Source organism: Zonotrichia albicollis, chromosome 5 (genome assembly GCF_047830755.1).
Source record: "Zonotrichia albicollis isolate bZonAlb1 chromosome 5, bZonAlb1.hap1, whole genome shotgun sequence".
Lineage (NCBI taxonomy): Eukaryota > Metazoa > Chordata > Aves > Passeriformes > Passerellidae > Zonotrichia > Zonotrichia albicollis.
The window spans coordinates 30604252-30620586 of record NC_133823.1 but is presented as its reverse complement, the minus strand read 5'-3'; the positions used below and the strand labels follow the sequence as shown (position 1 = coordinate 30620586).

The 16335-nt window shown below is 38.3% G+C and overlaps 1 protein-coding gene across 9 annotated transcripts in view; it reads left to right on the top strand.

Annotated features, from left to right (window-relative positions):
* The window catches only part of MARCHF1 (E3 ubiquitin-protein ligase MARCHF1), a 224396-nt gene extending 208299 nt beyond the window's left edge, over positions 1-16097 (top strand). For all 9 annotated transcript variants that reach the window (XM_074541200.1, XM_074541201.1, XM_014266550.3 and 6 more), the window contains 2 exons: positions 13222-13369; positions 15651-16097. In XM_074541200.1, the coding sequence (XP_074397301.1) occupies positions 13222-13369; positions 15651-15952 (450 nt within the window). In that variant the 3' untranslated portion in view covers positions 15953-16097. The remainder of the gene's footprint in view (positions 1-13221; positions 13370-15650) is intronic.
* The last annotated feature ends 238 nt before the right edge of the window (positions 16098-16335 follow it).

Sequence of the window (16335 nt, the reverse complement as noted above, 5' to 3'; positions counted from 1 at the left end):
AAGTGAGTTTCTGTCCAACTTCAGATGATGCAATTTCCGTGGCCATTAGACCTGGATTTGAAGTGACATTATACAAGTGGAAGGGTCACATCTCTTTACAAGTTCTGATTTTTTGTTTTTTAATCTCTCTCATCACTTATTATACAACATTCTAAAATTTGGTTCCTGTCTGTGCATTGTTTCATTATGATGAATTTTGTCATTATGTCTTTGTAAAATTCCTACTGCTGGCCTCCTGAAGGGAAAAAAATTACAGACTATCAAACTTAATTACAGCAATCTATAGTTTTGCATTCTGCAGAATCACAAAAGCATGATTTAAATATAAAACAAATTATTTATTCAAAAATTAATTACCATCTTTATTTATACCTCAGCCCTTCATGCACCTTCAATGTTTCATAACAGATTTTTTTGTCAAAGTCTAAGGTTTTATACCACAATCATTTTGGAATATCATGCCGTATCCATTAGCACCCATAAGTGACAATGTAGAACATAGAAAGCTAACATAAATTAAGATAATCAGTATTAAATCAATAGGTTTGTGCCAATGTGTGATAGTTATTTAATTAGAGAATCCCTGAAAGCACCAGACATCAAATAAAACTGAGTTTAATCATTTTAGTGAGTCTTTGCATTGAGGTAATCCTTTTAAGCGTTGATCAACAGACATTGCAAGTGTTTTATATATTTGGACAGGTCTAATTACTTCAGCTCAAGATAAATACAGAGATTAAATATTAAGCATTGCTTAGTGCTTCTGATTTATTTCTCATGGTCTCTGTTACATCTGTCTGTCATTATAAATAATACAGTTACATTTGTAGCTTTGCCTCTCAGCATCTGCAATCCATGGTGCACAATTTAAAAGGTGACTTTATCACAGAAGGAATTAGGAAGTGGTAGGAAGCTTGTGTGAGTTCCATATTGAGCTCTATCAGGAAATAGCTTAAACCTGAGAAAAAACACTTCTTTAAAAAAGATGCACTCCTAGATATTAACACCTGCATTTCATATCTCTTGAATTTGGTGTTTGAAGACTAGTCGAAACAGGAATTGAATGAAAATAAAGTTATAATGAAATGGATTAAAGTATCAAATTAAAAGAAAGCTCAACAAAAAAAGTCTTTAAATGGAGATTCTCAGCAGTGCCTTGCTATACTTCAAAATACTTTTCATATTTAAATTTTGCTATCTATTTAAGACGTCTATATCTGATGAGATGTCTTACTTTGATGCATCATCCAAACAGATTATTGTGTGGTGTCAGAGATGTCTGTTTTCTCTCCCAGCTCTATTTTTTAAATGATTTACAAATAAAGTCTTATTTATATGAGGCGTGAGCAGTATTGCTCATTGTTACCATGTGGTTGCTCTTGGTCATTAAGGAAGTGCAAGTCACTTCGTTTGTTTACAGAAGCATTTTGTAGCACTTGAGGTTAATTTTCCTACTGATAGAAAGAGTATCTGAATTTATGCCTTTTTTTAAAAATAGAGGACTGAGATTGTTCTTTTAGTACAAAGTGATATGTTTCTATTAAATTAAACAGAAGCAAAGAGAATGCTGATCATGAAATAAACTTAGTCTTATTTAATTTGAATGTGTATATTTATCTTATAAGTGTTTATGTCTCTTGTATGCTGTATTTGGTTATATACTGATATAAAGAAACCTCATATTATGCCTAAAGCATTCACTGATGCCAATATATGTTAAGGATGTTTTTTACTTTTGATTCAATAGTAGCTTGGGAATTCATATTTACATTTCTTTATTAAGAGTATGGAGTCATAGAACCTGCAGTGAAATTTCTGTGATGTTCTGCTCTGAAATCATAAGTGCTGGCCATTAGAAACTGCTTTTGCCAGAGTAAACTCTCAGATCCAGGCGTGACCAGAGGAGTCTCCCAAAAAAAAGCCCCAAACTTTTGGGCAGTCATTACTGCACTGCTTGCTCTTCAGTTCTTACTGCCCCGAGCTGTGAGGTGTGAACCACCTGCCTTTGTCCATGGTTTTCTAATAATGCCCGTGATAAGAAGTGGTATCAAATATTGCACAGGACTTGCCGTGGGACTGGTTCCCTTTTCACCCAATTGGATGAATATTTTGCAGTCCTCAACACAGAAGGAGCTCCTGCATTTTGCTTTGATTTCTGGTGCAGCTACATAGTGTCACCAAGGCAACCTGCTCCACTGTTATCTTTCTTCCAGTGAACTGTCTCAAAACATCAGCAGCCTCAAATAATTGCCTGCAATATGTGGGGTCAGACACTTCACCAGTATGCACAAAGGCACAAAGCTATTACTTTCTTGTTGGCTATCATGTCATTATAGCAAATAACTTTGGGCTCAAGGGACAATGTGTATATTAAAGCTTGTAAAGTGAAAATGATTCTATAGCACTTATATCCTATTGTGATGCCTTGGGGATGCAAGGGACTACTTTGTTCAGACAGTTGTATTCCTAATTTTTGAGGATAATAGAGCATTACTGCTAATTTATCTGTATATGGACAGCATGCTGCAGTTCACAGAATAATGCTGTCTTGCATTTTCTGCTGTAAGAACAAGCTAGAGCTGAGCTTTCTTATGATGGTAGAATTTGTGCTAGCCTGCCATTTCCATATGTCTTTCTCTTCCATTCAGAACACAGCTTTATTCACAGAGCTATCCCAGTTCCCACAGACTTCTGACAAAAGATTCTTGTGCCTCTTGCCTTGAAACCATCAATTGCTGAAAGCCATCTTACTGTGATACTTTGCTGAGACACCCCCGTGTGGAGGTAGAGCAAGATGTTTGTACAGTTTGTGCTTTGAACTTGCATTCTTTTAAGAAGCAAATGAAAAATATTGTACTAGATAATTAAATGAAAACAGTGTCCTCTGCTAATTAAATTCCTGTAACCAAATTGGCTACTTTGCTGCTCAGCAGCATTTGCAAAAGCAAAGGGAATTTGGGTATTAGTGGTGGTGGCTCTGGGTATTAGTGGTGTTATCCACTATTGCACAGACCCATGAACATGAGCTCTGGGAGGTACAAATCTTCTGTGCTTTCTGAGGCTGAAATAAACAGTTTGATCTGAGTTGTTTTACAGATGCAACTTGCATCAAAAGATTAAATTTTTGTTAGAGAGCCCTACTCAATCCTGCAGTTCATCAGCCTCTCTCCTTTTTTTTAAGAACTTGGGACCTCCCTTTCATTTTTTATTTCAGGCCTTTCAGTGTTTTGTTTTACAGCTTGACCTCATCAATAGTTATAACCAAGGAAGGACTGGGAGGCTGAAGCATTGAAAACAATTAAGAGAGTCTCTGGCTCTAGAAATAAAGAAAGTGTAAATGGAATGCTAACACAAAATGTATAGCTAGTAATATGAAATTAAAGAGCATATTCTACCCAAGCATTGACCTAAACCAGTCATTGTGATTCATGGAGTTCTTTAAAAATGCCATTTTTGCTGTTTAATTTTGAAGTTAGGAACTTTACCAGCTCCCATGGGAGAGGGCTGCTATTCATGATCTGATTAATGCAGGTAATTATCTGTCACATAATTAACACGTACAATTTTACAGTTGTTACCTGCCTCAAATTTATTTTGCCTGGGACCTATTGATGTGAGAATGATCTGTTCACAGGTTGATGCTTGCATATTGGAATGCGTGCTAAAAATGGATTTTCTTTTGAAAAATTTTGGTTTGATGTTCTTTTGAACACAGAAATTCCAGTAGTGGATCTAAATTATGACCAAATGGGAAAACTTTTACTTTACTCAGATTTGCTAGTCTTTGTTAATTTAATTTTATTCCTGTAGCATTTTACTAAAATTATTGGAGAAAAAATTAGAATTTCTTCTTTTTTTCAGAATGAATAGCTCCCCTCAGCTCTTTACTAGAGCACTAGGCTGTAGTTTTATTTTAATTACTCTCTTTCCTCAGCACTACTTTCCTCTATTTTATTTTTATTTAATTGGATCAAAAGAATCTCTCTTGTGGGAAAATTAAAGGACAGAGAAGGCAACTGTAACTATTCATTGGAAAGTCAGTATTCTTCCTAAAGCCATATTTATAGATATTTAAAAGCATGAGCTCCTTTTTTTAATCTTTGTTACGTGGAAATTCAGACATATGTGTAGATATGTACAAAAAAATGATATGTCCAGGTATGTTGAAACAACAATGTATTTTAAAATACCAGGGTTTTGGCAAACAAAGACATTTAAACCAAACCACACCTTGGTAACAACTTGTACTGATTCTCAGCAGGCTGGACAGTTTGAAATAAAGGAAATAAGGCACTGTGATGACTACTGGAGAGAAGGCAATTGAAGTAAAGACTATCAAAACTGTAATCACACTCTACAACTTGTTTTAGGTCCCTAAAGCAACAGATCTTTAGAGAAATTTTCTGGAACTGGACATGACTGAAGAACTAAAGGAAGTGGAGAGGGTTACAAAACCATGTAATAGGATGTTGGTCTCACAATGTTGCTATATCAGTTTTTCTAATTTCTCTCCTTTTCCAATTTCTACAATGCTATTAGAGCCTTCTGTCCATGTCCATCCCACTATAAGCACTCAAATGTGCAAAGAGAAATCCTATTTGGTACTCAAAGACAGAGGCACAGACTGTTGGAGATGGTTTGTTGTGGCTCCTGTAGTGGAGAAAGGACTTGTAGCTGCTTTGACCCCAGCAGAATCCATCTCAAATCCACCACTGAGCCTATGTCATGCTTTTATATTGCCTCTAAAATACACATCACAAAATGCAGCAGCCCTACCAGCTTTGGTCAGAAAGGGAAATTTCATCATAACTGGTGTTGCAGGAAAATTATGGTCTGTGCTCTTGTAGTGTGGCAATTTTTTAATGGTTTTCTTTGTATGCGTATGTGTCGAAGTTGTTTGAGGGCAGGACTGTGATTTAAAGGTATTTGCTACTTAATGGTTGGGGCAAATGTTATGCCTTCAGTCAGATATGCTGCTCTTTTGGAAATACAGAGTAGGCAGAGGCAGGAGTCAACAACTGCAAAGAGAGAACAAAAGTGACAGACTAGATCCTTTGATGGAATGATCATGGAAATACTGTGGGGAAAGCAGACACAGTTTCTGTTTCTGTTCTTGACTAACTGTGATAAAAGTTAATGGAGACATAGATTCTACCCCTTTTATCCCTCTTTCTTTATGGGTTACCAACATGTAGCTTCTTTTTTGTTTTTTGAGTACGTTAAAGCCCAGATACCTGAAGTAAATATTTTCTAGAGTTGTAGATGTGTACCTCTTGTTTGTAGTACCAGAAACTCCTCATAGTTTTACACTAGAGTGATAGTTCACTCCTGATCAGTGGTTTAATGTTTTACCTGCAGTTTCTTTGCCAGGATTATTTTTTAGATAAGGTAGCTGAAGTATACTGTGCTTGGAGATAGCGATCTTTTTATTAAAGACCTTACAAAGCAAGAAAAGAAAAAGTAATTGTGAATGAGGAGTTCATGATAGCACTGAAGGCTCTGTTGAACAAAAGATGGGTTAATGTCTTTTCAGAATTTGAAGAAGATACTTGGAGAGTAAACACTTGGTCACATGCTTCTGCATTCTATATATTGATGTAAAGCAAATTCCAGCAGATGGGAGCTAGAAAGAGGCTCCCAATATGGAGAGATTATTCTGTAATTACTTCCCATGGGATTCCTTGCACATCTCACCAAAGCATCTGGTGTTGGCCTCTATCTGAAACAGAGCACTGGATGAGAGGGACATGAGGTCCTGTATTTCCAAAGCATAGGTGTTGTGTTTTGTTTTGTGTTTTGGGGTTTGTTTTTTTTTTTTTTTTTGTTTGGTTTGGGGTTTTTATTGGGTTTTTTTTTTGTTGTTAGTCTGTGTTGGGATGTTTAGGATGCAGGTACTGAAGTTCTTGTAGCTGGTTAATGACAAGCATTCTCAATACCACTTTCATATTGCAAAAACAGCTACTTCATTTTAGAAACTATATTCTTGAATTGCTTAATTTCTACACTTCTCTTTTACATTTTTTAAGGGTTTGCTAATTGATGTCATACACAGCAAAACATTGCATAAGCTTGTGAAGAGTGCATACTGATTATATCACTTAAGTCTGTTCTAATTGTCACAAAAAAGAAATAAGGTGTCATCTTGGTTATGATAAAACTGAATTAATAGTTCTTTGCAGATTATAATCTTAAGGTGTTCATCAAAGTGAGGTTTTTTCATTAGATATTTCTTTTATTACTCTAGGTATGCACATCATACAAGAGTGAAGTAAGTATGTTTGTTTTTAGAAATGTACCCATTTCTGGTTCAGTTTAAAAATTTTAATAGGTGTTTCAAATACACTACAGACATTCTTTTGAATTCCAGACAGGTTTGTTTAGTATCCCTCAGGGACAGAAATAGATTTTGAGCAAACTTCAGGCAGATTTGCCAGACAGTGATCTCTGCTGGAATATCTAATGAGATAACTAGATGGAGATAAAGTTGTGCATAGACAGGGACATAGGATCCACCAGGTGACATGGGGTTTTAAAAATTCATTTCCTTTCCCTGTTCAGCAATTAACATAGCAGGGGTTTAATTATGGTCTTCTAGTCTTTATCCTCACAAGAGTTTCTTCTCTGGGATACATCTTTTCAAAAAAGGCAATGACAAATATGTTTTCTGTATTTTCTGTGCTCCTGCTCAGTTCTTCCTACTCTCTGGATGTGTTTGGGGAAAAGAACACAGTAGTGTAGGTGTTTTCATGGCCCAAACCCTTCTCCTGTCAGCTGTCAGACCTGGCTCATTCTCTTGGACTGTCTGAGGGGCACTTCTCATGTTGGAGCAGGATGTGGGGACACATGCCTTGTCCTTTAAGACACCATCCCCCCGGTACAGGCTGTAACCACATTTTGTTTAGGTGGCACAGAGAGGCCCAGAATGCCTTTATTCAAATAACAAGGTTTGAAGTCTCATCTCTTACGAACACTTCCAATTTCTCCGGGGCTATTTTGTTCTCCCAATGTGAGTGGAGCTCTGTTGTCCTTTATTACTATTATTTCTTCCTCTTCCACCCACTGCTCAGATTCCATTCCACAAACTACCATGGCAGCTGCTTTCCTCCAGCTGGTAGGTTGATAGCAGTGAACAGCTCAGTGTGGAGCCTGAGCCAATTAGTACTGCAGCAAGTGACCAGAAAACCCTCCCTAACATAAATAACTCGGAGCTACATGTTCACACTGTTGACATATCTTCACTGCTTGACTCATTTCAGCATACACCACACCAGTCCTTTTCCAAAAGTGCTGGCTAAATCCTTTGGGTTGAGTTTCAGATAAGAAAGACCTTTTTCTGTATGTTTTTTAGTCTGTGTGCAGAGTGCAGTTTCTACAACAGCTCTAGTAAGTAATTTTAGCCTCTGTTTTGCAGGCATAATTACTTTAAGATAAAGGTTGGCTGAAAGTATTTCTTCAGACTGTAGAAAGAATTCAGAAAATATTGCATGATGACTTTAGCTCTAGGTGAGAGCAGAAATCCCTCCAGCTGTAGTTGTTGTTTACATTATACATAGGCTTTTTTTTTTCTGCTAAATAATGGATAAGGAGAAAAATGTCACAAAAAATGTTTAATATTAGCAATATTCCCCCCATACCAGCTTCCCCTGTCAGACCTCCTTACATGCAATTTTTAAAACAGGATTCTTGAAAATACCCAGGGGTTAAAAAGTCCAGGCATTCATCATATGTTGCAAAGCAGCCCATTAACTTCACCTTCAATATTTGGTATCCTCAGTGCTGAGCCCCTGCAGCAGAGAGACCTTCAGCTGTAGAGGTGCGAGTCTGCAGACCTGCAGTAGAGCTGCAGTTGCCTCAGGACATCGGTGCAGACAAAAATCTGTAGCCAGTGTGACAGAATATTGCCCTGGACAGGAGGCAACACGTGGGCACAGAGTGGTGGGTGGGAGCAGGCAGGCAGCAAATCCACAATGCAGAGGTGGGGAAAGGAAACCCAGGCAGCAGTTTGCTCAGTGCCATGGGCAGGTGTGGAGACAGCTTTTGTGTGAGCAGCGTGGAGCTTTCGGTTCTGCATTGGCCATCGTGAAACCGCTTTGCAGAAAGCGAAATGTACGGGAGGGAATTAACATTGCAGGTTTGCTTCTCTTAAGCAGAGAGGCTCTGTTGGTATGCAGGACATGAAGCAGCATCCCCACACTCACAAGGAGTGTTTTCAGAAGATACTAAAAAAAAAATATCTGTAATTCCTTGTTGCATATTGATTAATCAAGCTTGTATTAGAAGTGGCATGTAGAGAGGCATATTTTTTGTACTTTGAAATAAATATGAGAGATTTTCTCAAACTGCTTTACAGGAAAGGGAAGTGGTTAGCTACACATGATTTAAAGTTCCCTGTGTGTTTTAGGGTTTGGTGGGTTTTTTAATTTTTTTTTTTTTAATTTCCCCTGAAGACTCATGACTACATTTTGTAATTACAAGAGTGAGATTTGAAATCAGTAACCACTCTCTTGAAATTTCTGAGTGAAATTTTCTTTAGGAAACAAAAGCAAAATATGAGGTAGAAACCTAGAGCAGGGTACAGTTTTACAGCTGCCACTTTAAAGATTATTCCAAAATTCTCAGTAAAGTTTAGGAATTCCAACTGAGATGCACGTTGTGTCTTAGAAGCAGCTGTAAGTAGTAGCTGGGGTGGGACGAGTGTTCCTGATCACGCTCACAGTCCAATTGCTTTCCGTTCTTGGTGGGAACATTGAGTCAGGCAGTCTCCGACCACCCTCCAGTGGCTTTCAGAGCACACTGCAAGCGACACGCTCGGAAAGCTTATTCAGAAAATAAAAAGGGGGCTGGGGATATTCCAAGCTTTCTGCTGGGGACGCATTTGGATTTTTGTTACACTTTGGATTTATTTGGTGACCTGTTTAAAAGAGCTTTTGGTTCCGGTTAGATGTTACAAAGTGTTCTAGCACACCTGTTCTGTGAAGCATTATGATATTCATGCAGTTGCTTGCATTTGCAGGACATTAAACCATCTGCATTTGTGATGATTTCCAGTCTGTGTTTGTATTGCTGCCAGGATTACAGAATCTGTGAGTGTGACAATTGGCTGTACAACAGTGAAGGGTTGTTTTATGTGGGGCTGGGCAAAAGCTAGTTTTTTCTATTAATTTAGTGACTCAATAATTTTCAAGTCATTATAAATGTCTCCTCTGGCTGCTGCCATTTATTTCTGTCATTACAGCATCTAAAGCACCTGAGGAGCATTAAGATCTAAATTTCCAAAGAAAATTGCATCTGTGTACTTAATTTTGTGCTGTAGATGGTAGCATCTGATATTCTATCCATGGCATGTCACAGTGTCATCAACCTGATTGCTGTATTTTCTTGGAGGTCACTGATGAAGATAATAAAACATGACACAAGTTATTTTTATCTTTCTATTATGAATGTGGAAAGCCATGAAAACTGCAGGAGCTTCAAAACACAGCAGGGATGAATTTATCAGAGGTTAAGGAGGCATTAATGCTCTGTGTGACATGAAAGGTAGCACCTGCCAAATTCCCCACACGACTTTAGGCTGTATCAAGTCCCAGACTATAAAGCAGAAGTAAAAGGGGCTGATGCTTTCATTGCTCATTACATTGTTGTCTCATCCTTTGTTACGGATTTTCAAGCAATTTTTATATCACATAACTGTGCTTTTGTCCAAGCAAGTCTGTTCTAAAACTAACAGTTAATTTTTTGATACAAGCCTATTGCAAAAATCCTAAAATAGGGAATTGCACTTTTCTGTTCCAGGACAACATAAATTGCTGGCTCATCTACTAACATCACTCATCTAGTAGAGCATGACTCATCTAGTCACAAAGTACTCTCTGTTCAGCCAACCTAAAATATGTGAGTAGGATGGGGAAGTTACATCAGCTGCCATTGGGATCACCAGAAGTACAGCACAAAGTTTAATTGCTTTTTTTCTTCTGAGTTCAGCTCATCATCACCATAGCTGGGAGAATTATGACTGCAGCAAGGGCAAGACAAAACAAAATAGCAGCATTGGAGCACACTAAGAGCTGTAAAATGTTCCCAGGTAGCTGTCTGTGACAGAGTCTCTCCTTGGACCTTATTCCTTTCCTGTATCCCAGACTGGGAGTATGAGATATTCTGCAGTGACCCAGTCCCATAATCACCTATGCCCTGGTGACCTCTCCCCGTGTCTTGGCAGGCACCTTCTGTCTGGTGTGGTAACGTTTGTGGATAGAATGGACAGACAGGGCAGGCAAGGCAGGCTGCCTTGTGGGAGAAGAAAAGGGGGCAGCTGGAGGAAGCAGAGTCCAGTAGACCTTGGCTTGCCTTCTGGCTGGATTTGATGAGATGTTACCAAAAAGGCCTGCTTCAGCCAATTTCTGCTGGTTTCCTGTCCTGAGATACCTTTCTTGTAAATCTCAGCAGAATTCTGTGAGCTGGAACCTTTATTTACCTATCCTGCCTGTTGGTTGGTTGATTTTGTCTGGGTTTTTTCCACCTACAAAATGTTTACATTTAGACTAATGGGACCCAGCATTTGTCTTTGACTGGGCATTCAGATGAACACAAAGCATTATGAGTATATTAGAGAGTACAATGGCTATAAAGAGACTGCATGTATACATGACAATGAAAATTTTGCAGAGTCTTCTCTCCAACAGACCAAATGGTGTAGCATCAAAGTTGAGATAACAGACAAAATCTGTTTAAGAACAAATCATTCTTCATTATGTTCTTTGTTTTCTCTCACAAAACACCCACAGGTAAGTGAAGGGTTAAGCTAAAACCTTTTCTTCCATCTGGACAAAGACAAGGGTTCTTTCTTTGGAAAGAAAGTCTGTTTCAAGACTTGAATTTTCACTGCAAAAAATTAAAATCTCCTGATCAAAGGCTGTGTAACCTAGTGGCTCTAAGGAAATAAGACTGTGATAATGCCACATACTCTCTGGTCTGACCACTGAATATTAGCTACACGAACTATAATGAATATAAAGTTTGGGGGTCGTTACTTAAAAGAAAATTAAAACAAGCCTTTTTTTAATCCTCCCATTTTTCCAAACTGCCATACAAAACTCAGCAAGCTTAGTTTTCACTCAAAAAGTAGATATATCAGAAACTGAAATGAGGTCTCAGCTAATAAAAAAGCTGATGGCTCTGACTCTTTGTATATTACTCAGGAAATATTTACATTTTTCTAAATAATTATTTATGCTTTTGGTTCATGAAGTGTGGGAGAAGTGATTCTTGAGAGACCCCAGCAGGACTGCTGCATCCAGCTCTAGGATGGATTCCTAGAGGGTGCCCACGGAGGTCATGTTGGAGAGAGTCCAGAAGAGGCCACAGAAAATGATCAGAGAGATGGAGCACCTCTCCTATGAGGAACAGCTAACAGTTGAGGTTGTTCAGCCTGGAGAAAAGGCTTTGAGACCTTATTGTGGCCTTCCAGTACCTAAATGGAGCCTGTAAGAAAGATGGAGCAAACTTTTTAGCAGGGCTTGTTACAGTAGCACAAGGGAAAAGGATTTTAAGCAAAACAACAAAAAAAGGCAGTATCTGGACTACATTTAGACGAAACTTCTTATGATGAGAATGGTGAAACAGTGGAACAGGTTGCCTAGGGAAGCGGTAGGTGCCCCATCCTGGGAAACCTTATGGTCAGGTTGGATGGGGCTCTGAGCAGGCTGGTCTAATTGCAGATGTGCCTGCTCATTGCAGGGGGGTTGAACAGGACACGATGAGCCTTAAGTTCCCTTCCAACCCAAAGCATTCTGTGATTCATGGAATGGTGACGAGGGCTAGAAAATGTTCTAGAGATCGTGTTTTGAGGCAACAGCTCTGAAACATGCAAGATTTAACTGCCATTAAAGACTGAAGTTTGTTTGCTATGTCCTGCTCTTCAAGCAGGAAGCAGTATTTTTGAGAGTTACTCCCCTTGGTGACACAGCACTGACCCTCATCAGGTTTTACTGCAGTTGTGCTCCTTCAAAATGTAATGTGACTGCAGAGAGTGTTGACAGTAGTATGGCTATGGCTATGTCAGGTTAAAGGCTTAACATCTAGCTTGGATGGCATCTCCAGCCCTAGCCTTAAGGAACTTAGAAAAATTTGTAATTGCCTGGAAACAAAATTTAAAAAAATCCCAAATAGTGAAAACAGCTAATAAAACCAAAACAATCCAAAAACCTAAACGAGAAGAACCAAGACAAACTCACAGCTTGGCAGTAAATGTGCAGCATGGCAGTGCTCTGCAGAGGCTGTGGTTGCCATCCTAGCTGTAGCAGGCGGCAGCAGCGCTGTGGCACCGAGCTGAGTGCAGCTCAGTCTGGTGTTCACAGAGCCACAGGGAGGTGGCACTCGCATCTCATGCTTTGTACTGCTTTTCTTCCCCAGCTGCCTGTACTGGCTCCAAGATTATCCATCAGAATTGAGGCATTTTGCTTTTAAGTGCTCTGTTCTTTCATCTCTTTTCAAAGGCAAATGTTTTAGGAGAGAAGGTTTTGTTTTGAAGAAGTGCTGTGAAAAAAACCCATGTCACAAGTGAGATTAAATAAAATCGCCTCAAGAGCGGCATTGTTCAGTTGCAGAGAATAGCCTATTTCATCTTAAAATAGCCTTAACTTAAGCCAGGATTTAGCACCATAATTCAGAAACATGTGGCTGGAAGATCCTCCTTGCATTACTGAGGTTATTTGGCTGCTATCGTATATGGTCATTTCCATGTAATCATCTTTTCAAGTTTATTGAATTTAATCCTCAATGAAGTTGCATTTCCTGTGCCTTTATTTTATGGAAAGACTGTTACATAGCTGCATTCCTATAATTTTAATACATAGTACAAACAGATTTTTGGGCTTTTTCTTCTCTCACCACCAGAAATGCAAATTTAAAGTAAATATTAATCTTTTTATCTGTCTGTTAACATGTTATGGCTGTACTGTAATGAAATGACTTAAGATATCATTCACAAGCAGACAGAAACAGAACAGTATACTTCATTCCTCTGAATCTATGAAAATGAGATCATTGTGAATTTAACAGGGACAATGCACACACTCCTGTAATGCATATTACCAAAACTAAAGGATTTGCTAATTTTATTACTGCTTGTGGTTTTGGTAGAAAGAGCTACAATGGCCTAATCAGTTTGATGTAAAATTTTACAAGTCAGATTTTCTTAATTACTTTTTTTTTTTTTATTTTTAGTGGGAGAAATTGCAGATGACAACAAGTGAGAGGAGAAAAATTGTGTGCTCAGTCACATTCCATATAATTGCAATTACCTGTGTTGTTTGGTCATTGTATGTTTTAATTGACAGAACTGCTGAAGAAATTAAACAAGGCAATGATAATGGTAAGTATCTTTTATCTTTTTCAGTGCTGCTGATAATGTAGTGCCTGCCTTTGAAAAGCAGCTCTGTAACCAGTCACATTCTGTTCTTAAATAACAGCTCACATGCCTACACCAGAGGCTTTAATGCAGAAGTTCTGAATGCATCAGTATGAAAATCTTACCTTATGTCCCAGCAGAGAGAACTCTACTTTGTGTAATCATGACAACAGCTTAACCGGCCTGCCGGTTCTCTGGGTTAATCTCTCATTACCTAGGTAATTCTAAAGCTCAGGCAAAAAGATGAGTCAAGTTCAAACAGCTCAGTGCAAGTTCAGGTCCTTAAATAGCAATTTATATATATTAGTCCCCTGAACCTTGATAGGAAGCAAAGTACGATAGACCCTCTTCATTAACAACCTTCCCTAATACAAACTTCCAAAAGACTGATTTCCAGTTGTGTTAGTCCTTCATGTGGGATTAGAGCAGCATGGAAAACCATTCTTGTGTCCTTTCAAATAGAATTTCACCGTGAATGTCCATGTTGCAGCTCTATTTATTGGTTATTCACTGGAACAGAGAAGTCATGGAGTCTCATCTGCAGAGATACTGAAAATCCAACTGGACATGTGTAACAAAATGCATGCCTAATGTCAGTAGGAGCAATACTTAACATATGTGAAAAATATATCCTAAACTTAACTACTGTTTTCCATTTCAAATCTAAGTTTGCTCTTAAATTCAGTCTTAAATGTGATCATAATGATAAAAAGCTTTTGAGTTTTGATCTGAATTGAATTTAAGCACCCTAGAGGAACAAAGGTCTCTAGGTTGGTGTTATATTCCAGAGTTAACATGGAAAACAAAACAGGTGGAACTTTGTGCCTTGCTAGTTAGATAAATATTTGATGATACTCCTGATGCTTGCCTTTCTTGCCTTAGAGAGGAAAATAAGCAACAAGCCTCAGTAAGTCACAGATGAATACACACTACAAAGTCTTGTTTTGCATTCTATTGAAATGGGTAACCTTGCTTTTTATCTCAGATAACCTGGCCCAGAGGACAGGACTAGGGATGGCTTTGAATTTCTGAGTACAACTACATCACCCTACTCATTACAAGGGGGAAGCTATTTCTGCAGACTAGCTGAATTTACATATCAAAACAGTTAACAGGGATTTTTGTTGTTACACACAACGCATAAGAATCATGTTAATTATTCCTGGTAGGCTCAAAAAGTATTTATGATTTGTATAGCATTCAGTATTTGCCAAATATAATGGTTGATTCTTTACTCTAAAACACGGACAAAGATATGCCCTGGAGCTACTTAAAACATGCAGAAGTGTGAAAAGGATGCTTTTGGTTCAAAATTTGCTTGTTGCAGGGTAGAGTACTTTTACAAAAGTGAGCATGTATTTGTGGGGAATAAGGACATATATGTAGTTTGCTTTCTTCCCCATTTTCACTCTTTAAATGAGAATTGCCAAGACAAAGATAAATAAGCACTGGAGAAAACACACTTTATAAACATATCTTGAGAAGGAGAAAAATTGAAACCCTGAATAATACTACTATTGTTCGTTAATGTTCTAGTTAAAAAAATCCCATTTTAAATGGATATCTCAAATTGGGGTTGCAGGTTTTTTTTTTTCTCTTTAGCGAAGTATATGATGCAAACACTTTAATTGCTAAACCTGACACTGGTTTATAGAAAAGCAGATTTAAAATATATTTTAAATATTCTAGAATTTATATAGCACCAGTGGTAGGGAATCAAGTTGCACATAAATTTACTCTGAATAATTCACATAAATTTACTCTGAAAATTTACTCTGTTTGAATAAACAGGTCTAGGTTCAGCTGACCTTTCTACTAGTAAAGCTCAAGTCTGAAAACATGGCAATCTGGGAAAAAAATTATATACAAAATTATATACTCTCTGTCCGATAGCAGTTAATGAAAAGAGATGCTCCCTGTATTACCGCAGAAGCAGCAGCAGCCTATCTTTAATGTTAAAAAGTGGAAGAAATCCTGAAAGACTTTGAGAGTGGCATTGATTTTTTGATTGATTTATTTGACCAAATTGTGGTCCAATCAGTTAAAAATAGGAAGCAGTTTCCTATTCCATGGGCAGTTTCTTGGCCAGCCTATGGAATAGGAAACCCCATCAATTTTCCAGAGCCACAAGTGACCCAATAACGTGCACATACCCAGGCATTCTTAGCCAGTGGCTTCTTTTCAGTATACATTACTGAAACAGTGCTTGATATTCAATGTATAACATAAACTTTCTATTTCAAAGGTGTCCTCGAATGGCCATTCTGGACAAAACTCGTTGTGGTGGCCATTGGATTCACAGGAGGCCTGGTCTTCATGTACGTGCAGTGCAAGGTTTACGTCCAGCTGTGGCGCAGGTTGAAAGCCTACAACAGAGTGATCTTTGTTCAGAACTGCCCAGACACCATCAAAAAACTGGAGGAGAAAAGCTCTCCGTGCACTCAGCCCTCGGAGCTGAAGGACGCGGTGGTGGTGCCGGTAGCACAGACAGGTACAAACTCTCAGCCGGCGGCGGAAGAGGCGACGTCGGAGGTCATGCCAGTTTGACACGGACAGCGCTGCTTCTCCCTCGCAGAGTAAGCCGTAGTGTCTGCTACACTACAAATGCTACAAGAAAGTAGTAATGACTGTGCATTTTTTCAGTTTAAGAAGACCCCAACCAAACGACAAAAAAAAATACCCCATACAAAAACCAAAACAGTACAAGGAAAATGGATCCAGCAAAGCAATTTGTTACTGTAAGGAATGTGACCATTCGTGATGTAATTTCGCAACTAGTCAGCAAGTGTAGTGAAAGTGGAAGTGTAGAAAGTGCAATAGAGAACAGGTTTAACAGACAATGCCAAACCTATGTAACAATGTACTTTTTTTTTCCTAACTGGGCTGGCTGGGAAAATAGAAAACAAAAGTGACACAATGATTTTGTTTAC